Source organism: Nasonia vitripennis, chromosome 5 (genome assembly GCF_009193385.2).
Source record: "Nasonia vitripennis strain AsymCx chromosome 5, Nvit_psr_1.1, whole genome shotgun sequence".
Lineage (NCBI taxonomy): Eukaryota > Metazoa > Arthropoda > Insecta > Hymenoptera > Pteromalidae > Nasonia > Nasonia vitripennis.
This window is the reverse complement of record NC_045761.1, coordinates 22,760,459-22,784,183: the sequence shown is the minus strand read 5'-3', so window position 1 is coordinate 22,784,183 and position 23,725 is coordinate 22,760,459. Positions and strand designations below refer to the sequence as shown.

The 23,725-nt window shown below is 39.1% G+C and overlaps 6 protein-coding genes and 1 long non-coding RNA gene across 7 annotated transcripts; 3 read left to right on the top strand and 4 right to left on the bottom strand.

Annotated features, from left to right (window-relative positions):
• Positions 1-3,675: 3,675 nt before the first annotated feature.
• LOC100123804 (retinoid-inducible serine carboxypeptidase) lies at positions 3,676-7,755 on the bottom strand. Its single transcript, XM_016985985.3, has 10 exons — positions 7,400-7,755; positions 7,070-7,302; positions 6,707-6,937; positions 6,498-6,608; positions 6,240-6,429; positions 6,028-6,162; positions 5,876-5,953; positions 5,493-5,647; positions 5,362-5,414; positions 3,676-5,178 (listed from the first exon to the last, which is right to left on the bottom strand). The coding sequence occupies exons 1-10, from the start codon at positions 7,458-7,460 to the stop codon at positions 5,163-5,165; spliced, it is 1,263 nt and encodes a 420-aa protein (XP_016841474.1). The 5' UTR covers positions 7,461-7,755; the 3' UTR covers positions 3,676-5,162.
• A 79-nt stretch (positions 7,756-7,834) lies between these two features.
• LOC100123806 lies at positions 7,835-11,464 on the top strand. The gene is made up of 3 exons (XM_001607479.6): positions 7,835-10,033; positions 10,349-10,636; positions 10,705-11,464. Exons 1-3 carry the CDS (start codon positions 9,940-9,942, stop codon positions 11,118-11,120), a joined length of 798 nt encoding a protein of 265 aa, XP_001607529.1. The 5' UTR covers positions 7,835-9,939; the 3' UTR covers positions 11,121-11,464.
• Positions 11,465-11,513: 49 nt separating this feature from the next.
• On the top strand, positions 11,514-13,599 carry LOC100114629. Its single transcript, XM_001608096.5, has 4 exons — positions 11,514-11,762; positions 12,398-12,860; positions 12,936-13,084; positions 13,191-13,599. Exons 1-4 carry the CDS (start codon positions 11,739-11,741, stop codon positions 13,377-13,379), a joined length of 825 nt encoding a protein of 274 aa, XP_001608146.1. The 5' UTR covers positions 11,514-11,738; the 3' UTR covers positions 13,380-13,599.
• A 1,425-nt stretch (positions 13,600-15,024) lies between these two features.
• LOC107981111 lies at positions 15,025-16,948 on the bottom strand. Its single transcript, XR_001729175.3, has 4 exons — positions 16,728-16,948; positions 15,983-16,131; positions 15,262-15,498; positions 15,025-15,202 (listed from the first exon to the last, which is right to left on the bottom strand). It is a non-coding gene; the product is annotated as an uncharacterized LOC107981111 (long non-coding RNA).
• On the top strand, positions 16,047-19,264 carry LOC116417563 (mucin-19-like). The gene is made up of 5 exons (XM_031931082.1): positions 16,047-16,468; positions 16,552-16,638; positions 16,701-16,791; positions 17,153-17,603; positions 17,686-19,264. The coding sequence occupies exons 1-5, from the start codon at positions 16,408-16,410 to the stop codon at positions 19,171-19,173; spliced, it is 2,178 nt and encodes a 725-aa protein (XP_031786942.1). The 5' UTR covers positions 16,047-16,407; the 3' UTR covers positions 19,174-19,264.
• Positions 19,180-20,386, bottom strand: LOC100114664 (probable U3 small nucleolar RNA-associated protein 11). The gene is made up of 2 exons (XM_001608099.5): positions 20,232-20,386; positions 19,180-20,073 (listed from the first exon to the last, which is right to left on the bottom strand). The coding sequence occupies exon 2, from the start codon at positions 20,057-20,059 to the stop codon at positions 19,298-19,300; it is 762 nt and encodes a 253-aa protein (XP_001608149.1). The 5' UTR covers positions 20,060-20,073; positions 20,232-20,386; the 3' UTR covers positions 19,180-19,297.
• Positions 20,387-21,950: 1,564 nt separating this feature from the next.
• On the bottom strand, positions 21,951-23,699 carry LOC100123817 (probable salivary secreted peptide). Its single transcript, XM_003426659.4, has one exon. The coding sequence runs from the start codon at positions 22,523-22,525 to the stop codon at positions 22,103-22,105; it is 423 nt and encodes a 140-aa protein (XP_003426707.1). The 5' UTR covers positions 22,526-23,699; the 3' UTR covers positions 21,951-22,102.
• Positions 23,700-23,725: the final 26 nt, after the last annotated feature.

The following is a 23,725-nucleotide window of genomic DNA, read 5'->3' as shown; positions in this document are numbered from 1 at the left end:
AGGGGAGAGAAAGAAATAAATAAATGAATGAATGCACAAGCGTTTGCAATGTAATTCGCAGATAGTCGGTTGATTGATGGTTAGTAAATTATATAATACTAGAAATATTTCTTTTTGTCTTTTTTATATTAGGAGGTGAAAAAATGAAAATAGAGCGATGAGAAACGCAGATCGATGCACGGTCTTGATCGAGGAAAGATAAGCAAGATTTCACGTGTAAAACCATTGATGATTTTGACGATAAACGTAGTCTAATTATGGTTAAATATACACAAGTATATATGAATATATTATATATATTAAGCGCGTATATTGAGTAAAGAAAATAAAGAAACGGGCGATGAAAGAGACAATGACCACTACAAAAAAAGAGAGAAAATGATAATGACGATCACAATAATGATGATTATAGAATTATGATGCCGATGTTGTTAATATTGTTGATACTTGAGAGATCACTGTTGTTGATGTTTGTTTCTCCGCGAAGTAACCTTGCAAACTGTTCATTCGTTGTAGCTCCGTACTTGGTGCGATCTTCCGAAGGGATGAAGGAACGTTGTTATTGAAAAGAAAATCGTTCCTCACCAAATAATCATAACCAAAGTGTCGTTTCTCGTACGTTATTGACTTATTGGAATGATAAAAACTCGTAAAAATACATCGCGAATTGAAAGCAATCAACCTCAATGTTTCCAAAGAATCAGAAGCAGGCGTACTCGGAGCCAAAGTTACATTACATCGAACTACCTCAACACCAATTTTGTAAAATACTTTTAATTCTGATTCTTTTCTTAAATTTAATGGAGTGAATCTTCTAAATCTCTTATTTAAATCTAATACTTCATTTCGATTCGTTACCTAATTATGAAAGTGACTATCAAGTTCTTAAACGAGTTCCTTAAACGATCTTTCTAATCAATCCAATAATTTTCTTCTTTTCCGAGGTAAACGCAGAAGATTGATTTCGCGTTATTTTTGCATTTAATGATACTCGTCAGCCCCTTCGGAAGCTTTCGCAGAGCCTGTAAATGACTGAACTTTTTTTGTAACATGCGCTAGTTCGTATAGTGTAAAACGAATACGCAAAAACACATACATACACTAAACATTCCGGATGAACCTTCCGAGCGAAGAAAAAAAACGAAAAGAGAGATGGAAAACGAGAACCTGAGCAGAGATACTTACATTCGGTGTGAGACGAAGGAGGAAATCATAGATATTGTAAAAAAAAAAAAATAATAAACCATGATGTCTACACATATATTAAGCAGCTTTATATCGATGCTCTCGACGTAATTTTTGACATAATGTAAAGTGCTTTCTGGGAAATAATGGCAGGTTTTTCGGCTTTTGTTTCAAACGCTGCGAGGTCATAAGGTAATGATAAGGATTCTTGCGGGATCTTTTTGTTCTCGACGATAGGAAAACACGGAATACGAGAACGTGTAAGAGCAAATGCGAGGGACACGGTTAGCGAGATGGTTTTTCGATGTTACACGCTAAAATTGAATTTGCTTTCAAAGTCATTGTATAATAATAGGATTCTATCAGTAAGGCGATTCTGCGCAAGTTTGTGTAGCTCAAAAATCGTAAAGATCTAGTCTTATTCATTGTTATTTTTATGGTTATTTTTATTACTTTTTTATGATTTTTTTTCTATAACCGGTATAGTTTTCTAAGAGTAATTTAGACAGACATAATGATTTAAATGAACAAATATATAATATATGATTACCATGTATATAGAATTTTTATACATTGAACTATTGTTTACTCAAATGGAACAGTATAATTATAAATATTTAATTCGCAATTGCAATTCATATTTTCACAACGGAAGTTTGTTTGCTGAAAATTGTTTGGCACTTTATAAGTGTTTAATAGACAATAAAAAGCTTTTGAATATTCTGATCACTAAAATGTAATGCTAATATATAAATCAACTCTTAAAGGACATTCTGTATTGATGAATGCAATATGCAAGTAAACTATAAGCACTACTATGGAAAGATTTTTAGCTGATTGGTTTTAGCGTGCAAACATCGAAATGTGGATTATTGATTTCTTGGTGAAAAGATTTCTTGGTCTGTGTAAGGTTTACTTTAAAAAAATGTTCGTGTTCGTTGGAACATTTGATTCGAGTCGAATTAAATAAAATAATTCGAACGTGCGATTTGTTGTAATAAATTAATGATAAAATTAAAAATTTGTGTATCACGTGATTCTTCAGTAAAGATAAGTTTTATCGATCAAATTTATCGAACTTCTGTTATGATTATGTAAATAGTTTGCGAAACTTAATAAATGATTATTGATGTTTAAATTAGAGAAAAATCATTGTGCATAAAAATCAAACGAGTTTTAAACTATAAATTGATAAGACGGCTTGAGAATTGAAATTAAATTATTTGCGAAATTCGTTTGCAACGAAATTCGGGAAGAACAAACACAAAAAGTCAGAAAAGAACAAAAAATAGACGCGAAACTTTACCAGAATTGTTATACGAGATTCGTGGGCAAACAAATAAGTGATTAATAAGCAAAAGGACGAAAAGGTGGCATATATAGCACTGCGAATTTCATTAAATGCGGATGATTGTGATGAGGACTGAGACATATCGTGCAGGGCAAGGCGTAAAGGGTTTGAAAATAAGAAAATTAGTGTTTAGAGACGAGAGTGCGTCGCAACGGTGAATTTAAAGTTAGATTAAGATGGAATAAGAGAATAAAAGTGATTCGGGAATTTCCGAAGACGTAATGAGTTTTGCGTGCGGTTAAGGGAAGTGAGCAGTTACGAAGTATGGAGTAACGGGTCTGGAGTGCCATCTGTGTGACGATGTTTTTTGTTCGGTGAACTGCGCTTTTTATCGAGAGAGACGGTCGTTCGAAGCAATTCGAAAGAGAGATAAAAAATAAGAAACAGAAAAGTGACTGTACAAAAAAAGGATCCCTCTCGAAGACAAATTTTTCCTTGTCCTCCTTATTCATTGTCTACTTTGTTAAGGGTTTTCTTTAGTTAGTCTCTCGGAGAGGATTCCTCTCTGAATATTTTTGAGATCGTACGGTATGCACAAAATGATTGCCTACGTAGAATTGATAAAATAAAATAAATACATAATCATTGTGAAGTCTAAGGGATATTCGGAGGGAGAATCCTCCATGCCCACGAGCGAAAAGTGCGAGTAAGCGAATTGATCCAAAAAAAATTATTAGACTTTTCATCGGTTAAGGTAGATAGGAACAATTGTTTAAGCTTGTACACGAGTTTCGAGGCAACACAGCCGCAGCGATGCGCTACATATATATACGAACAAAAGAGAAAGCGAGAGAATTTTTGAAACAGAAATAAACGTCTAGTATACGTTTTTTCGGTTTTTTAATCCAATTGTACATTACGCTTCGTTTAAGAGTTTATTCTTTTATCAATGCGTTAGAAGGGCAAATCTTTGTACATATTCAATTATCCAGCTTAGCAGATTTTTCTTTTATATTTTTTTTCTTCGTTAGTTTGAGGACACTATAGATGCGAATGGTGATTACGTATGTGTCTAGCATAAATATTTAATACATTATTTTAAAGCGCTGTTAATATGTATGTCGAGCAAAGACAAAACCGAAGACGTGTGTGGATTGACTTCTTTATGTAATTCTTAAGAAGTGTAAGAGGACAACTGATTTTTTTTTTGTTCGTAAGATATCTTTGTAATTTTATTTTTTATTCGTTTTTAAGAAACTCTACGACTTTTTAGTTCGCCAATTAAAGTAATACACTTAAAGCTAGCGCTTACGAGGTATACATTATACATGATTTTAATTTAGTCTGTAACATCACAAATTTGTGTAACTATATTGCGACTTGTATTGAGTGAACGATAGACACTCGATGATATACAGTTTTGAGGGTATGACTTGTAATTATCAATCGTAGAATTTATATTATTTTTATGTGCCATTTTTGTTATTATGAAAATTAATATATTTGTGAACAGTCAAGAACGATATTTTTTAATCTCATCTTTGAAAAAAAATTTCAGAAACATGTAAGAGGTAAAATGTGCTTGTAAGATTTGAATGAACTTTTTCCGCCAATCCTTTTGAAAACTGATATAACATAACTATCATGAATGCCGTAACATTAAAACTATGGACTGTTTAAATAAAGAAAATTAATAAAATGCTCCATTGATTATTGCTTTTATATTAACGCTTCGTCGTCGGGAAACTTTGAATATCGCCTTGCATTACATTTACTAAGTACCATTAACTAGTCCACCGTTATGTATTCATTTAAGCATTTATTTAACCTATATAATGAGCTTAAAGTTTTTATTAATGTGCAATGTGTTATTCGAAATTATTTATTGTACAAAGATAACACGTTGACAGCTTGAAGTTTTCATAAAACTATCGAAGATTCTATATCGGTCAATACAAATTATTTTGAGCAAGTATTGATCAAAAGATTCATCGACTTATATTTAAAAATAATGAGGCTATCACTATTATAGTTGTTTCATTATTTTTTTCACAAAAGCGCAATAATTTGGCTTTATTATTTATGAAAAATTCGCTTTTTCGCAACAAAATCTAACTTATACTAACACTAACTACAAGGACTCAACGTGGCCCAGCAATTGAAGATATGGATCTTCAAAAACTATACCCATCACCCGAAGATTGAATTACGTATCGTAGGTAAGAGAACACGACACATTTTTACTGTAAGAAAAAACACAAAGACAATCGTCGGAGCATCGACGCGCATCGTATAGACGTGAAATATATAACACAAAGTCCAGGAAAAGTATACAAACACACAACTACTACAAAAAAAAGAAACATATTGTAGAGTTAAAGAATTGAATATTGAAACGCACGTTTGATCAGTTATTGGACGGAGAATAAGTCACTGAGTATTGCGAACGGTTTACAAATACTTGTATAGAACATAGACTATCATTTGAAATTTATACAATGATTGTGAAAAAATAAATTATTTGAGAAAAATCGAGTAGCTCTATATATATCCTTCATCATCTCGTTTTCTTCTTCACCCCATCGAAACAACACTATTATGTGTTATAATAAAAAGATGTTCATCGTATTTTTCAAATATTTTTATTAACAAACAATCGAAAGATTTGGTTCACTTAACAAAAGTATCATTTGAAACAACACCTAGAAGTACAAAAACAAATTTTAGCACGACTTTCAAAAATACTTAAAACGATGCCTAATATTCTACATGTTATCTAATTACGTAAAGCACGTATTTACATAAAGCGCATATATTTACAGCATATTTCTCTCTCTCTCTCTCTCTCTACACGCGACTACTACTTTTTGCCAAACGAATCTTACTTTATCAAATCTTGTAAAATGCTTTTCATAGCAATCGGATTGTCCACAGGTATCTAAAACAAAAATGACCGTAAATACCTTGTATCCATGTTTATTGAAGCGTATAGCTCAAAAAATTACGGTACACGTACCATGTGTCCAGATCTGTTGACCCAGAATAGTTTAAATCGGTCGTAAGATTTGCTGTAGCCCTCGATAACGTTATTGATAACCAGTGGAACCATAGGTGCCTTCGACCACTCGACAGCGTGTCTCCACCTCATTTTGTCTATCCATTGTAAAGTTCCTGAAAATTTGATATAATTTTTTTCATTACAAAATTACGACTATAAAATAAATCCCTTCTCACATGTCAAGATTAAGTTTCATCTTCATTGAAACCTCCATACACTAATCTAATTTTTCACACACATACACACAGCGTCGCCGACCGGTTGCGAAACTTCACAATTACATAACATTTGCAACTCTAGCATTACATAAATACAAACTCCCGCGCGTATATAATGTATACCTGGCGTATTTATGATGAAATCCAGTTGACCAGTCAAAACGTACACCTTGAGCGTCGATTCATTCAGCAAGTTCTCCACTGAAAAACAAACCACGCGATATATTTTTCGGCCTGTAAAAGCCATAGTAAATCATAACGGATTTCGCAAGTACCTTGGTGTATAACAGGTTTCATGTTATCCTCGAGCAGCGATAGAAACACGTAGAGGCTCTGGACGCCCCAACGGTTCTCCAGAGACAGAGCTTTTTTCACTTTGTCGTTCATCAGTCCCACAAGTTCGTCCGTCGCTTGATCGCAAAAAGATATCGGTGTATAACTCATGACAAAAGATTTTTATTCGTAATTACGCGTAGATGATTCTCACAGTTCACCGACGCAGTCTCGACCTTCTTGAGTATGTTGTACCAGTCCATGTTGTTGGTGATGTTGACGATGAGGTTCTCGATTTTCTGCGTAAAGTGTATGACCTCGTTCCAATCGCCGGCTTCACCGGCCGCCTCGAGCTTCTTGGCTATTTCGTCGACGATTCTATAGCCGTTGTTGTCGACGAAGCCCTGTTCGAACAATCGCTTAGCAGCCGTTGTTTAACTTTCGAAAAAAATTGAAAAAATAAGCCACTCACCATATGAAGCAAGTAAGAGGCAAAAAAGGAGTAATTATCGATAGCTGAAATCGACGAGTCAATCAGGCCGACGCCTTTCAAGTTACTTTTTATGCCGCCGTTCAGTTGTTCCTCGAATCGTAAAAAGAGTATATATAAGCGCGAAGGTTATTATTATTGCACTTGGTGCGAATATTCTGTGGAAACGGCGGAATAGTAATGTCTCTTACCTTGTACCACAGGTTAGCGAATTCCACTCCCATTTTGCCTCCGTAGGACTCGGCGAGGATGTAGGTCGGGGTTTTCGAGAAGATGGTGACATTGTTGAAGAAGCCCTTTATGCACTGGACGAGGTCACTGGCGATTTGGGCGTTTGTCGTGACGAGGAGGTCTAAGGACTCGACGTAACTGAAGCCGGTGCCAACTGGATTGTCGATGAACAGGACGTTGTAGTCCTTTGTCTGGGAAATCGTGCTTGGAGATTATTGCTGCACTTCGAATGCCAATTTGCGAGTAATGAAAAATTTGTTGCCTTTCATGCGAAAAAATGTATCTGATATAAAATCATACATGTACTGTAATTAAACACTCACCCATGTATGATTCCTAGGATTCAAATTAGCATCGAGTGGGCCGATTTCTCGAAAGTTGCCGATCCCAGTTGAGGATCCACCCGGTCCACCTTGTAGCCAGATCACCAGCGGTCTTGTCTCGTACTTGGAACTCACGTTCGCGGTCGTGTAGTAGAGCCACCAGAACATGTGAGCTTTCGGACGAACCTCCACGTAGCCCCATTCTTGCTGTCCTGGGCCGAAACCCTGCTTTGCTGATGGATTTTTCGAGAATTAATTTCCATAAAACACTTAAATATGATGAAATTTTTCTCTTTTCAATTTAAAGCACAGAATAAGCTCGGAACTCACCGAAGGTAGAAGCTATGAAAAAGGAAAAGACGAAAATATATCTGAGTGTGCAAAAAATCATTCTACACTAAATCACTTGTTCACCGAGCCGCACTGCACGGATAAGACTCGCAGAAAGGACTCCTGCAGTCGCGGCATTTCTAAATGGATAGAATATCAGCGGCGGTAAACGCTTTCTACCCGCGACATGCATCCCCCACCATTAAAGCTACTTTAATGTGCAGAAATAAAGTATCAAATCTGTGTACAGATTTGCGTGTCGCGAAAAAATTAAAACTAGCTTTTGAGTGAATTTTTTATTGCGATGAATCACGCTTTTATGTTGCAAAAATCGATGTAATTATTAGCCACTTTTTAACTATATGCGCTTTTATTGCTTGAAAAATGATTTGATTGAATACTGCTAATGAAGCCTTATTACTATGAAAATTTATTAGTGTTATCTTACGTATCAATCAACCAACTTGTGCATTATATATCAAAATAAATGACCTATTACCGTCAAGCGACGACAGGTGTCCAAATATTAAAATCACAAAGTATATTTATAAATGTATAAAATGTATACTCGAGTGACTAATATACGTCAACTATAAACGACAATTTTATAAACATGCTCAGCTTATAAAAACTTCTAAATAATTTCCGCACATTGCAGCTACTAGAACTTTCATATACGCCGTGCGGCAAATCACAAGTTGTCATTTTCAATGATATGGAACGATGCTCTCTGAGGATGTGAAAGTTAATTATTAAGTCTCTGCAAAAGACAATCGCGTAACTCATACATATATTACACATGCTTAAGTTTTACGCATGAATTTTGCTACATAATATTAGAGAGGATAAGCATGTATAGCTAGAAGATAATTTTTTGTTGTAATATTGTTATTCATGATACACAGAGATGACAAAATTACGTGGAGCATATCCCATTACGTAACAGGATTAAATGTTAAAATATCAACAATTAATAATAGACGATCAAAGAGTATATGAGCAATAGTCGAACAGCTTTCCTATGGTTGCAAATTTCTGTTGGTTTGAATTTTGAGTTTCTACTCCACTGCACTGCAGAGCAGGTAGAAATAAAAAAATTAATTTTGCGCGAAGGCGAATGACCTCCAGATAGATCGGGTGTAACACGTACTTATTTCTATACATCGCTGCGGTGTAACACGTGAAAGTGATATTTATTTATCATGAGATAAGGATTATAATAATTATTGTATTGTGATCAATGCTTATGGAAAATTGGTTTTTCTTTCAGCAATCGTCATATGAGCGAAAATCCGACAAGAATCGCTGGAAAAAAATAATGCTCGCTCGGCCAAGTAATAAATTATATATATATATAAGAATGAAAATAAATTATCTATATAGAAACGGGAAATATAAACATTTACGCATAAACAAAAGACAAATTAAAATGTCAATACCACTATAACAATGGCTTAAAACGTCATCGACAATTTCGCATACATCAAGTCCCCCAATGAAAATTTCACTCACAGCCACACCATAATCACGCTCGAGCTCGCGATTCACCTCACGTCCCATATATATATATATACACACGTAAAAGCACGTGCGCGTCGACGAAAATCCCGAGTTCGTCAAACCCGCGCGAGCAATCGCAGGAACATATTCGCCGGACACTGACCTGCGTGTACATCAGTGCAGCAATGGAAAGGATCACGATTTCCTCGTTTAAATCGGAAAGTGAGTCGCGCGCTTTATAAAATAGCCTTGAACTCGACACTCGAGCCGTCATTTAGGTCAGACGGTCGCGAGGCGTTAAACAGGTGTGCGTGTGTGTATATACCTCTGCATCGCTCTGTGCACGATAAACACTTTTTCTCGTTTTAATTTTTATATCGTTTGCATGTATAATGCGATTTTTATGAATAATTTTGAGAATCCAGCGATAGCCAATTTAATACACGTGTGAAGCTTTATACATTGATCGGTAAGAAGTGCTGATACATTATACTCGAAAATTCAAAAGTAGGGCGAAAAGTGAATTTTTGCGAGAGTTTTGCCAGACGGTATAACGAACGTTCTCGAGCCCATAATTCTTTCGGCTCGCTCGAGAAGCTGGCATCGATGACCGATCCGATCATCAAATACAAGATAAAACCGAGAAACGTTCGGCAACAATTTCGAGAAATCAAACACGCAACCAGCTCCTTTGTCTCGTCGATTCCGTGAAAAATCGGCAATAGCCTCGAATATTCCACGCATCTCCAGGCGTGAAATTAGCTCGAATATAAGAGTTGACTCGTCGACACCGGTTTTCTGGATACACATATCGCGCACGTTCGCATCGTCGGCTCGATATAAGAGTGAGCTTTCTATCGAAAGTTTATGCATAATTGATGACGGCCTGCTGGAGTAGCGGTTCGTCCCGACGTCTGCGCGCTACCCAATTTCAGTTGGAGTTGGTCGTTCAGCTGCGAAGGATCGTATATAAGTTACTCGTGCGATTTTGAGTTTGATTTTTTTTGTTGGTTTGTGGAATCGAATAGAATAGACACACGATGGACGTGAAGCTTTTGATATGCCTGAGTGGATTTTTCGCCGTTACGATGGCTGCACGACAGGGCCACGCTTATTTTAACAGTACGGCGCATGGTATGTTGAACTCGTGATTTCTTTTATTGAGATACTTATACATGTATAGGTATTGTTACGAACGGTTTGTTTCGTCCGAGTCGTACAAAAAATATCAATCGTTCTGAAAATTTTAAAAGCCGGAACTTTAGTCCGATTGTCAAGGAGGCATCGTCGTAAGTAAAATAGCTCTTCGATTATGTGTCACGGCTTATCGTACTTGTGAGTGACCGCTTTTCCCCGACTTGTCCCGTTCTTTTCATTATACTGTTCATAGATCGTATCTGAAGTGATTACAAAAAAATATCTAATATGATATGAAATTTTCCTCCACAGCCCTGAAGGTCTACGGGCACAGCTACTACAACCCGATGACGGGCGAGCCTCTCCAGGGCACGATAGACGACACCGGGAGGCTGCCCTTCGCCACCCCCAAGATAAGCTTCAGAGGACTGCCCTGTGCTTGCGTCGACTCGAGCTGCGGATGTTGCGCCGGTCTCAACATCTCGGCCATAAAATTCGACCGGAGATACTGCGCGAACTTCACCTACGACTCGTCCCAGCTCACCATCGACATGAAGGTCATGATGAACGAGAACGAGATCTACAAGACTAGTGTCTCGGGTATGTGCGATTAAGTATACTCTATTCGATCGATACGAAGAATTTAATAAATATATTTCAAATTCCAGCGCGAAACCCGCCTCCGGTCTGCGTCCCTCTGCCCTACGTCCCGGTCCTGGACTTCTGCCTTCGACTCTACGACCTGTCGGTCCCCGAAGGCGGCAACCTGCAGACCTGCATCGACTTCGAGACTCGTCTGGCCCAGTCGCCGCTTCTGGTCATGCACTTCAACTGCGTCCGAGTGGGCTCTCAGGGCATCTCCTGGGTCAAACCCGGCGACGCTGAAGCTGACGCCAACGGCACCGACTCCGCGACACCATTGGCTGTGGTGAACATTCAACCGGTACCGACGACCACGGAGGTCTACGACGAGGTGAATTTCGAAGTGGCCGACTCGACGGAGAGCGACGGATATGCCATCAACGGAACGACTCTGTCGCCGGAAGAGGAGGACAAAATCGGCGAGCACAGGTTCACCGGGTGATAGCCGAATTCGAAGGTGTATGTAGTCATATAAGTATTTATTTGCGAGTCCTGTGCTTCATTGTGATACGGAAGTAGTATATAGGCATTCGATTTATTCGTCCATCGTGTATGGGATGTTTTATTTTATCATCACGTACTTACCAGTATATATATATATATATGTGAGTGAGTGCCAGCGTCGTATTTATTGTATTCTATTTATGAGAACGAAAATAAAATTTATATAGCAAAAATTGAATAAACGCACCTCGTTATTATTTCACACGTAAAATCCCCAATGCACAAACAAGCCGTCATCGTCACTTTCTCAAAAAAAAAAAAAAAAAAAAAAAAAAAAAAAAACCGCCAGCCGCAACTTTTACCGTAAGTGCACGAGATACACGTACACAGCTCACGTGTATGCTATACACACGCGCATGTACGATGATTTGACAAAAGAAGGAGAGTAAAGCAGCGACGGTCTCTTTCTCTCTCGCTTGAAACCGGTGAACCTAAATTTCTCTCGTCGCGAAGAACGAGGTCGACTCGCCGCATCCGCCAGAGAGCCTCGCGGAGGAGAGCAGTCAGGTCCCGATCATGAGCGCGCTTTGACTCGAGTGTGTTGTAGCATCCCCGAATGCCTTTATCGAGATTCGCTTTGGTACGTGTACGAGTGTTGGTATGAGATAAGTAATGTAGATCGAGATTTTTTTTTCCGGGAGGAGAGAACTGGTTATATCGAGGATTTTTAAGTGCGCGATGGTGTGTGGTTTATTTGTTGCGTTTGGTGAATTTAAAATGTTTATTCGAGGTAGAATTTTTTAATCTATTTGGAACAAGTGTTTAATAAGACGCTGTATGACTTTCCTGACACTGTTCCTGTATAATTTCTTCGAACTTCACGGAAACGTCCATCAGACGTTCGAAGCAGGAAACAGTCAAAAGCTACGATAGACATTGAAATCAATATAAAAGCTTGAAGCCGTTATCCGACCTGTTTCATTGAATTTGCAGAAAGAATCTACAGCGTGTTTGACTAGCTGACCTATAACGATAATTGTTGCTCTGTAGTATATATACTACAGCTATGCATGATTTGAAACTCGTGAGTTGTACAGACGAGCAGCGCAATGCTATAACGGGTTATACTTCCTTGAATTGAAAAGCGTCTATAAATACAGAGTACTTTTTCAGTACAATATAAGCACCTGCATGTGATTTCGCTATATTAACGTAACTTGAATAGGCGATAAATACAAATAAAATAAGAAAATTTATCAAATACAATATCCACAGCTCTGTACACCTCCACCAAAAATGCGGCTCTTCGCACCGACTCTCTTGCTACTCGTAGCGATCCTCGCGATCCTTACCGACCCAACCCTCGCCAAAAAGCTCAAGAAAAAAGCGCAGAAGCCAACCCCCAAACCAGTGGCGACATCCTCTACACCGGCACCTCAGATGACGATGGCCATGAGAGACTTGTCCCAACTGAAAGATCTGCAAGCTGCACTGCGTCAAGTACCCCCTGCAGCTGCTGGTGTGGGCAACGTCACAACGACGGGGACGACTTCCGTGAGCGCGACGAAACAGGGACCGTGTACTTGCGGTCAGGGCGTCTGTTCCTGTTGCTCGAAAATTTTGATGAATTTTTGGAAACAAAGGGCTTGCGTCAACGTCACCTACGATCCCGACGAGTTTGCCTTCACCGCGAAACTCAGCATGAACGAGCAGCTGCTTTTTACGAGGACTGTTTCGGGTAGGCTATTAGTTTTGCGAAAAAAAGTACACGTATGAGGATAACATGGATATTTGTATTGATCAACTTTTCCAGGTAAAAATCCCAGACCGGTCTGCGTCCCAGTGCCAAGGCTTCAGGTAGTCCGAGCTTGCATTCGGTTTTACAACATCCACTTCATCGGAAGGAACGTCCACGCCTGCGTCAATATGGAAGGGAAATTCCAGGAGACTACGCTGTTTAAGGTGAGCGCACGAATGATTTAGAAATCTTCCTTCGCATTTGAAGGAAATTTGCATAGTTGCAAGAGGCCGATATTTGAAATGTGTATAATAAATCTTCGTGTTATAGGTGGGCATGGATTGTCTGAGATTAGGCCAGAACGGAGTGGCTCTGGTGAAGCCCGAGGACGGCGGTGGTATAGGCCAAGTCGAATTTCTCCCGGAAGATCCTGACGGCGGTGAAAGCGGCGAGGATTACGACGGTTACGACGAGTACGACGACGACGACGGAGATGACGAGGATCTCTTTGATTATTAAGACAGTGTTTGTGATGTCAATTCAGTTTATTATTTATTCAAACAAGAATGATATATGAGTTATGAATGTAATTTATTTATTTTTCTATCTCGTTTTATACAAACTGTTTAGTATTTACTATTTATGTTAGCTACTAAGAACTGTGTAGATATGACTTTTTTTGTACAACTCGCTCCATGACTTGAATGTATTTCAAATAAAATAAAAAACGCTATATATATATATATATATATAAACTTCGACAATGTCTTCCAACGCTATCAACAAGAAAACTCCAACCACGAGAACACCAGCTCTTCACAAGGCCGTAGCGGCTAACAACGAAGCCGCCGTTCGACGCCTTATCGAATTCGGCACCGATCTCGACTCTCTGGACCGGCGAGTAAGGACACCACTGCAGTTGGCAGTACTCAGACCGTTTGTCAACGTCAAGTGTTTTAAAACGGTCGAGTGCAGAATACGTATCATTGGACTGCTGATCAAAGCAGGCGATAACGTTATACGAATACTAAAGTTTTGCATTACGCGATCTCAGTTAGTAAGACAGCCGCTATTGTCGAGTTCCTTCTGAGGAACGGCGCCCGCATCGAAGACGAGTTTCTAGGAAACGCTCTTCACGCGGCTGTAGATCACTTTACGGGCAGTATATAACAATCGTGCAAACCCGAACGGCGAAACACCCCTACATCGAGCCGCTCACCTGGGAAACTCGTGTTCGGTTGAGTTGGTTGAATTGATCTTCGGATTGGACTGCTTCCCAACTGTACTTGACGTCCCGCGCGTTGGTCAATCCCATGCTGCTAAGGTTATTCATGATCGGCAACGATCATCAAAGGATGAGTCCGCTTCAACACGCCTGCCTGTTCCATCAGTGCGAATCGGCTCGCGAGTTGCTGTGGAACGGTGTGGACGTCAACGGCAAAGACAGCTTTGGCCGCGCAGTCATCGCCCAGCCTCCCGACGGCCACGAAGAAGACAAGCACTCGACGGTGAAGATGCTGCTCGAGTACGAGTCCTATAGATTTCGAAGCCTACAGACCTACAACGCCCTGACCGACGAGAACGATCCGAATCCGCTCCACATCTTCAGCAGCTACATGCCCTTCTTTCGCCGATTTCACAAGAAGAGCACTTTGGGCAAATTGTTCCGAAGCAACCTAAGGAACTATCCAAACAACAAACCGCCGGCTACGAGTTGAGGTTGATGCAGAAGGTGAAGATGGGCGACAGCGGGATAACCTTTTTCGATCTTCTCAACTCGAACCCGAAGAAGAGGACGACCTACGCGAAGAACAAACGGATAATCAAGTATTATGGTGACGACATAGAGCGATTACCGATGCTACGGGGGATCTTAGAAGCCAGTCTTCATAGCGGCTTCATGCGTCAGCGGCTTATAGAAAGCTGATAATGATAATACGTTATTTGGCTTCGTTTATTACGAAAGAATATTGAGCTGTTGCAAAAGCGATGAGTTGGATCGCATTCTATCGCTCATTGAAACAACAGGTGATGAGGATTCGTAGAGTATATGATACACGTAGTATTTGTTTAGCGGTTAATATAAGTAACATATTTGTAATTCTAATTGTAGAAATATTTCCAACTGTCCCCTCATAACCCTCTGATTATTTCAATTATAAAGTTGTATTATAATGATTATATATTTAAATGAAATAATATCTTATTGATATTTAGAAAAAATTGCATTTTCACAGAAATTAATTCAAGTAATGCTTGGTGCTAGTAGTCTTCGTTTAGGATGACGCAACGAACTTCACTTTTAAATGTCTGATCAGAGATGTAATCGGGTGAAATTTCAGCTAAAAATAAGAACGTTCAAAACATGGCAATATTTTACGATGATTAATTTTTCTTTTACCGATATAAACGTTTCAAAATTTCTTCAGATAAAATCCAGCTCGAATAAAAAATCCATCGTCATGGCTCGATGCTTCAAAAAATCACGTAGCAGCTTCAGACCCACCTCGACTTTTTCCAGAAGTTCGCGCACCGTGAAGTGCTTCAGCTTATAGAAGAACATACCTAGTTTTTTACACAAAGCACTTGGCTCCGATACAATACACACTGTCCAATATGCGACGAGGTGCGATAATAGCTGCAATAAATATTGAATTATTCAATACTGACTATCAGTGTAGCGTTGAAATACTACTATCTACGTTCGTAATTCAAAAAAGAAAAAAAAAATAGAATATTGAATTTGTAATTTACCAGAAAAGTCTCGAAAGATTCTATGAAAAAAAAAAAGATTTTGCAACTTTTACACGTTCTAAAGAAAGCTTTGTCACCAACGCTTGAAATACAACAAATAATGGTAACTTCAATTAGTTTGTCCACACTCAAACACTGCTTATTACGAGTCATCCCAGAACGCAGAAAAAAAATTCTACTTCATTGTACCATTTTTTTTTCACTTTTGTAACGATAATTACTCTTGACAGCGAAAGTGACGAGTATACTATTTCACGGGACAAACGCGTTATTTTCAGTGCGTGAAAGGTTTCGATCTCGCGCCGATAGGCCATAGAAACAACTCGCATGTATGAATGCGTTGATGCTCTGAATAATTTCCATAATACCTTTATTTCGTGAAAAGCATTTTCTGCCTTGCCGAGTATGCGCGCAGCGGTTGTAACTCTTTTTTTCTCCCGTGAAAAATAACGTCGAGCACTTCCAGCGTCGAATCAGTTGCCGCAGAGTGAGATTCGGAGCAGGTGCGGGTGTAGGTCTGAAAAACGTTTTTCGATCGTTTAAATGGTAGCTTCGATCGTTTTGCCTCAGAAGTATGGGGTTTGCAAGTGTGATTCTGTTGTTATTGGCGATTGATGCTGGGATTCATTTTCGAGTTGGCGATGCGAGAAGAGCCGGTAAATATCATTATTTGTTTGTAAAGTGATGATTTTTTCTTAAATCCGACATAAATGCAGTGGATAATACAGCACCGCGAAGCTTCATCATCTTCAGAACCAATGCAATAAGTCAGAGAGTATGCAACTGCACTTTGATGAATTCGTGCGCCTGTTGCGAGACGGTGAGGATTGTTTATACCAGTGAGGCAAAGAGGCGTGAGTTTCGACACGAATGTGTGATATATGTATACACGATCATATACGATTAATAATATATATATATATATTTTTTTTTGCAGTCTGCTTTAACATGGTCTATCAGAGGAACGGTTTGAATTTTGACATTTCTCTAGATTCCATGATTATCAAGGCAATGACTGTTGCAAGTATGTATGAGTATAATTAGAGTATAATTGTGAAGATTTACAATTTCTAATTTCACATTCAGATTACAGGCCTTTTCAAATGTGCTCACCTTTGCCAGGACTGCTCTTCTCCTCGGTTTGCGTGAACATTTTAGAACTCAATCAATTTTCAAGGTATAACACGATCGCACCAGATAACTTTCTTATTAGTAACTCGCCTAATTGAAAAAGTAACACCGCTATTTATTAAATTAACCGCTCTATATCATCAGAACCAAAGACGAAATTCCGTCGCACCGAACTCGCTATCGCAAACAAAATGCCGTGATAATCCGTCACAAAAGTCATGATCTCGCGCGTATTTTACGTCATGCAGTTGCTGAAGATGCATATGATTGACATTAGTTACATCGAATTCGCAATCAGTGTACAATTGCACAGTACATAGTATATGCATCTCGAAGAGAAACTCGCTGACACTCGTTAGTGCAGGTCATTTCGAAACGCGAACTTTTTATTTCTAACGATTCCACAGATCGACCACGGTGTGTCCGCGGATTGAGGTGACGAACAAGAAGGAGCGCTGGCAGATTACTTACACCTGCGTGAGCATTTCCACGGTATTGCCGGCGATGAATGCGGCCGCCGGCATGACAGCCGCGGCGGCTATGCAGCCGATGCCCGGAGCTATGGGTCAAATGATACCCGGTGCTGCAGGAGCTATGGGTCAAATGATGCCCGGTGCTGCAGGAGCTATGGGTCAAATGATGCCCGTTGCTGCGGGAGCTATGGGTCAAATGATGCCCGGTGCTGCAGGAACTATGGGTCAAATGATGCCCGGTGCTGCAGGAACTATGGGTCAAATGATGCCCGGTGCTGCAGGAACTATGGGTCAAATGATGCCCGGTGCTGCAGGAGCTATGGGTCACATGATGCCCGGTACCGTAGCTGGAGCTGCGGTCCAATTGAGGCCACCAACCGCTGGGGTTGATATTCGCATTATAAATAAAATGACCGAAATTATTTTGACCCTAAAAGATAGTATTTTAATCGTAAATTCAACTTTAGGTTGCTGCGATGGGTCAAGCGATGCTCGGAGCGGGAGCAGCTGGTGCATCGGCAGCGGCTTCCGCATCAGCCGCAGCTGGAGCGGGTCAAAGGCCTGCTGGCGCAGCGCCGATGCCAGGAGCTGCACCGGCAATGATGGGTCAGATGCCTGCCGCTGGCGCAATGGGTCAAAGGCCTCCTGCAGCTGGAGCGATGGGTCAAATACCTCCTGCCGGAGCAATGGGTGCGATGCCACCAGCTGGAGCGACGGGTGCAAGGCCACCTGTTGGAGCTGCTGGTCCAATGCCACCTGCTGGAGCCGCGAGTCCAATGCCACCTTTTGGAGCCGCTGGTCCAATGCCACCTGCTGGAGCAGCGAGTCCAATGCCACCTGCTGGAGCCGCTGGTCCAATGCCACCTTTTGGAGCCGCTGGTCCAATGCCACCTGCTGGAGCAGCGAGTCCAATGCCACCTGCTGGAACCGCTGGTCCAATGACACCTTTTGGAGCCGCTGGTCCAATGCCACCTGCTGGAGCCGCTGTTCCAAGACCACCCGCTGGAGCAATGGGTCCGATGCCACCAGCTGGTGGAACACCTTCAGCCGGTCAAATCAACCCACGACCGGGTGACGGAGCGAACTTCACTGCCAGAGCGTCAGCTTTAAGAGCAAGTACCACAATTAGCCCGAAGGATCACTTTGTAGCGTCTTATGCTTTGGACCAAGAATCCACTACACCTTTATATAATAGCGCTGTAGATTCAATGGTCTCGATGGTCCAGAAACTGATGTCGGGAGAATCTACTGAGACCGGATCAAACTTAACTACGTCATCAGCTACTAACCATAATGAATTCAGAATGGAGACCATGGTACCCGATGAAGATAGTGATCAGAAAATGATGATCGAAAATTTGAACGAATCGATCGACACAAAAGGAGACGACCTCAGCACGACGACGTTGAAGAGGAAAAAACGTAACAATTACGACATGTTTGATCTACTTCATCAATCCAACCGATGCATGCGAGCTTACCGAATATGCGTTACCAGGACGAAACATTATATAGTGTCTAGACTCGGAAACACTAGGACGGGTCTCAAGACTAAGCACACAGAGTGCTCTGACCAGCCAGCCAGGATAGTGTACGGATTAGAAGAAAATCCATGTCCAAATTTAAGCATAAGCGAAAGCAACGATTCTATGGATATCACTGCCACACCTGAGACTATCAGTAGTACGGATGCCAGTCAATCCGATGATACATTGGATGCCATTGTGGTGCACGATGAGACTGTCGAAGGTTCTGATTACTATCCCCAAGGTAATCAATATATGCTGCCAATGATGACTGCTTACAGCATGCCTGAAAATTTCCCTATGCAAACTCCGCCTTTGATACCTCTACAAGTGAAAGCAGATTTAAGTAGAAGTACAAACGAGACTCTTATTTATGCAGGCACTCCTGATGAGTTTACTCGCAAGGATCTAGAAGGATTAATTAATTAGTTAAAATTACTAAGAATAAGATTTTTTTATATGAGAGAACAGTGTATTTACAAAACTGATGAGTTTTACAATAAAAAATTTATTTATATAAATTAAAGTCTTAATTTGCCTAACTTTATTATCATTATCTTTTCCTCTCATACTTCCACTTGTAAATGGGTGCACCATCTCTTGAACCAGATTTCACTTTTTTAGGTTTTGTCACTTTTTTATCCTTCAAAGCCCTCTTAATTTCCAGCACCTGCTGCACAACAGTGAGTTCATGTTCACGATCCACGCGTTTACTCAATTCTGTGTAAGCCATGTGTTTCCGCTGTTCCATTTTCTCAAGAGTCTTTTCATCGAAATCCGGCAACTTCATCTTCTGTAAGCTATCTAGCTTTGGCCTATTCGTCCTTCTTCCTACAAGAGCTGGATGTGTGTTGAGCTTTTCAGCTATATCAAAATCTTTAGCTTCTTCTCCATCGTCCACAAAGAAAATGTGCTTATTTGGAATCTCATTTGCTGCATCTATCATGTGCAAATTACTGTGAAGTTTTTCAACTTTCTTTGTTTCCAGATTTCTTTTATGAGCCACATATTTCAAATCTTGTGTCTCCATAAGTTTGATTTGATCCTCTGAATAGTCCTCATCTTTTTCCTTTTCACGATGCACACCATTTTCCACTTGTGAATTTATCATGTGAAAATAAAATTCATCTGGATTCTTATTCAGAGCTCTTTTTCTTAATAGCTTCAAGGTGGCTTGTTTCTCATTGTAATCCCGTGCTCTTAAAACATAATCTTTTTTCTTTTCCAGCAGACCTAGATGTTTACGAGATTCTAACTGGTGACGTTCTCTGTGGGTCTTTTGCGTTGACTTGGCTGCTTTCTTCCAGGATGACATCTTTGTTGTTTGTTCTGAATATTAAACAGAATAAATTTATTAATTAGATGATTTGACTAATGGAAAGGTGTATTTAAACAACAAGCATTTCTGAACACAACAGCTGATTATTCAAACATTGAAATACGTGCATATAAGTAAATTTAATGTATATATATTTAAAATATATTACCTTATTGAACACACTGTAACATCCAGTAAAAATAACGAAAACTAATTGCAAATGTTGAATGTAAAATCGAAAGTTTACAAAAACATAACCTCAACCTGACACGCGATATAAAGCATGCATGCGCCGACACTGTCGCACTGCGCATTGAGTTGAGCGTTGGTATAGTGACAACTGCATACTTATATTGATAGTCGGTAAGGTAGATAAATATTACGTACCGACTATAGTTTTTAAAACTGCTTCTATCACATTTGAAATTTTATCAATTACATACACTTTATGCTTATTGTTGTAGTAATCATCATACATTAAAATTTACGAACAAGTTTAGTTTGCATACAATAATGGAACAATAAATTAAAAATTACACCATTATTTTAACAATTATTTGCCATTATTATATCATTGAAGATTCAAATCTCAAAAATGTTTAATGTATAGATTATTTTTCAAAAAAAATAGAAAGACAGTGCATGGAAAACAAAAATGCTACAAGGTAAAACTAATAGACGAGATATTCTCATCTACTGAAGATCACGAACTGTTCATGCGTTCAAAAATTTGTCTACCTTCATCACAATCGAAGTCATGCAGGTAAACAATGTACGATATATTGCATTTTTAAAAACTATTGATGATAAATAACACGTTATTTTCCATTAGGTACAATGAGTTTGAAAAAAATCGAATACCGATCGGTATTATATTATCATTGTCGCAAAATCTAAAAGACTCGTAAAAATTTCGTTTCGTTAGCAATAATGCGTAAGTTGATTTACAGTGAGGATAAGCTGAAAAAAAAACGATACGACGATTCCTTTCAGAGTGTCGTAAATTTAAGCAAGGATTATGCGAGATTAATTGTCCGTCGAGAATTATAAGGCTATATCGCTGATATCATTAGTAATCGGGTTATTAAACTGATTGAATTATCAGAATTGATAATACGAAGCGATCAACCGATAGGTGTAGTGCTACGTAATTGACACAATTCGTGTGAGTCAGAAGTTGCCAGAAAAAGAGGATTATGCGGGCCTATTGTTCTTTTGCGAATGTGTTAGACAATTGACACGAGGAGTTGTTGGCGATGCACCTGTATTTTGATAATCCACTTTTATATAGAGTACATCCCAGTTACATATTATAAGTTATAATATACAAGGTGACAATATGCGAAGAATCGTCAAACTAATATACATATCGCGATCTAGTGAAAACAAACGTTTTATTATTTTCGTATCTTATTTATATTGAATATACTTAATAAGGTCGCGTCTAATCATCTACATGGACTGTCACTTGCGCGACTAATTTCGATGTCATGAATTTTATTGTAGACAATTTATGTGCATTTTACGAAATGGTATTAACAAATGTGTCATAAGAATCGCTGTACAAGCCCATTTATCGGTTTAGTTTTGAATGAAATAACATAAAACTTTTCAATTTTGAACTGCATAATTTTCACAAAATCGCAGAGTAGCGAGTAGCGGGTTAAGTTACACATATATACACAGCGCATAAATAAGAAAAAAAATTAATGGCGCAACGTTATACGCATAAGCTTATATATAGTGCACATAAGCTTCCGAGGAAATACATATCTAGAAACTTCCTTTATATAATCAATCGATAAGCAAACTGTTTCTCTAGCACTTTTTCTCAAGTGGCTATACACGCGTAAGCGGGAAAATAAATAAGTAAACAAAATCGAGTATGTATCGTTCAATAAATAAGTCGTATTTTATTAACAAGAAAAGAGGCAAAAAAAACAACGGCGTATGCACATATTTACATAGTAATTCTCTTCTCATTTCGCAAGCATTCGATAAAATCTAAGTACAGTTCTAATATAATCAACATCTTCTCAATTATCTTGGCCTAGCGTAGACCTCAACGATGAAGTAGATTCCATGCCACCTCTGGCTCTTGAATCTCAAACTGACCCAAGTTAAATCAGGGCCACCACCAGTCACGATTGGTTCAGCTCCAGTGCCATCGGTTATCTTGTCCAAAGCCCTGACCTGCGTGATGACGTAGTTGTTAGGCGCCAGGATGGTCCTGTTGAGAATGAGCTTTTTACCGGTGATCAGGAACTTCTCTTCGATGTTCTCGGAGTAGATGATCTTGTCACCGTATTGCCTGTTGCCGACAACAAGGTGGTTGGACTTGTTCACGGCGAAGGTCTCCGGCGAGTAGTCTTCCTCCGATGAAATAGGCGATGAGCTTACGGTGATGGCTGCAATCACCAGGGCGACAGCCACCAGGCTTAGAGCTGACTTAAACGACGTCATTGTGTATATGTGTGATATACTCGAGCTGTGAGTTCGAACTGCTTGATTCGGATCAAGCGGAGCGACTTTTATATTAGACTCAAGATCTTTTGGCTTCTGCGGTGCGTGTATATCGACTGCTGTATCTTATCGGAATTATTATTCGCGGGACTGAGAGCGTGTCTATGACGCGGCGATGAGTATTGTGTGAAGCGTAGGATGCTATTTTTGGGCGATGACGGCTGGGGCTTCGGATGATTTTTTGGGAAATTAATGGGAAGGATTATGAGATGTATTTTTAGGAAGATTATAGTTTTTGTGGATCAAGGATTCGAAGCGTGTTTTGATGACAGAAGTTGTTTTTTATCGAGGCTTTACGTTCATCGCGGAGAAATATTCAGTAATGAGTTTGAATTGCTTATACTCAAAAAAATACTGAGTTGCAATAATAAATCACTTGGCAAAATAATTAGTCATTTTTTTCTGTCATATACACCAAGTATTTTGTGAATATTTTAATTTTTCTGTCATGCTTTGCAATATTAGCAAAATGTACATTTACAAGTGCTTTTCCGTGTACATAAAAGCAAAGTCAAAATTTTAATCAATTAAGGAAATCTAAGAGATACCGATAAAAATATAATTAAATTTTTCAAAGTGTATTGACTATGATTGAATCGAGTCTATTCAATGAAGAACTGGTACAATATAATATTATGTACTAATTGTTCATAAATAAACTGTAATATTTTTCCGATCAATACCAAGAAAAAACAAGTTCTCAATCTGCTAGGAGAGATATAGATATACGTCTAGAACAAAAACTACAACGTTCTTAAAATCTAGATCGATAACTCCCAGTTTCATGCAAATCGAGTCAAGCGGATTACTGCATGTAGCGCAAAAAATAGCGCTATCTGCATCACTCTACTTCTTCAAAACGACACCGATAAACTGTACCTGGAATATCGCGCAAACATATTAAAACCGGTCTTTTCTCTCTCACTCAAATTTATTAGCCAATCGTCAAATCTACCAAAATCTTTTATCTAAAGAAAGCAATTTCTAATCAAAAGCAATAATCGTCGAATATTAGATAGTCCATTCCTCGCAATCAAAATTTCTATCTTTCCATCGAAACGCCTAAAATTTACTTTATCGTCGAAATTATTACGAATCACATTCAATCGGCAATATCGCCTCGTCAATTTCGCTTATACC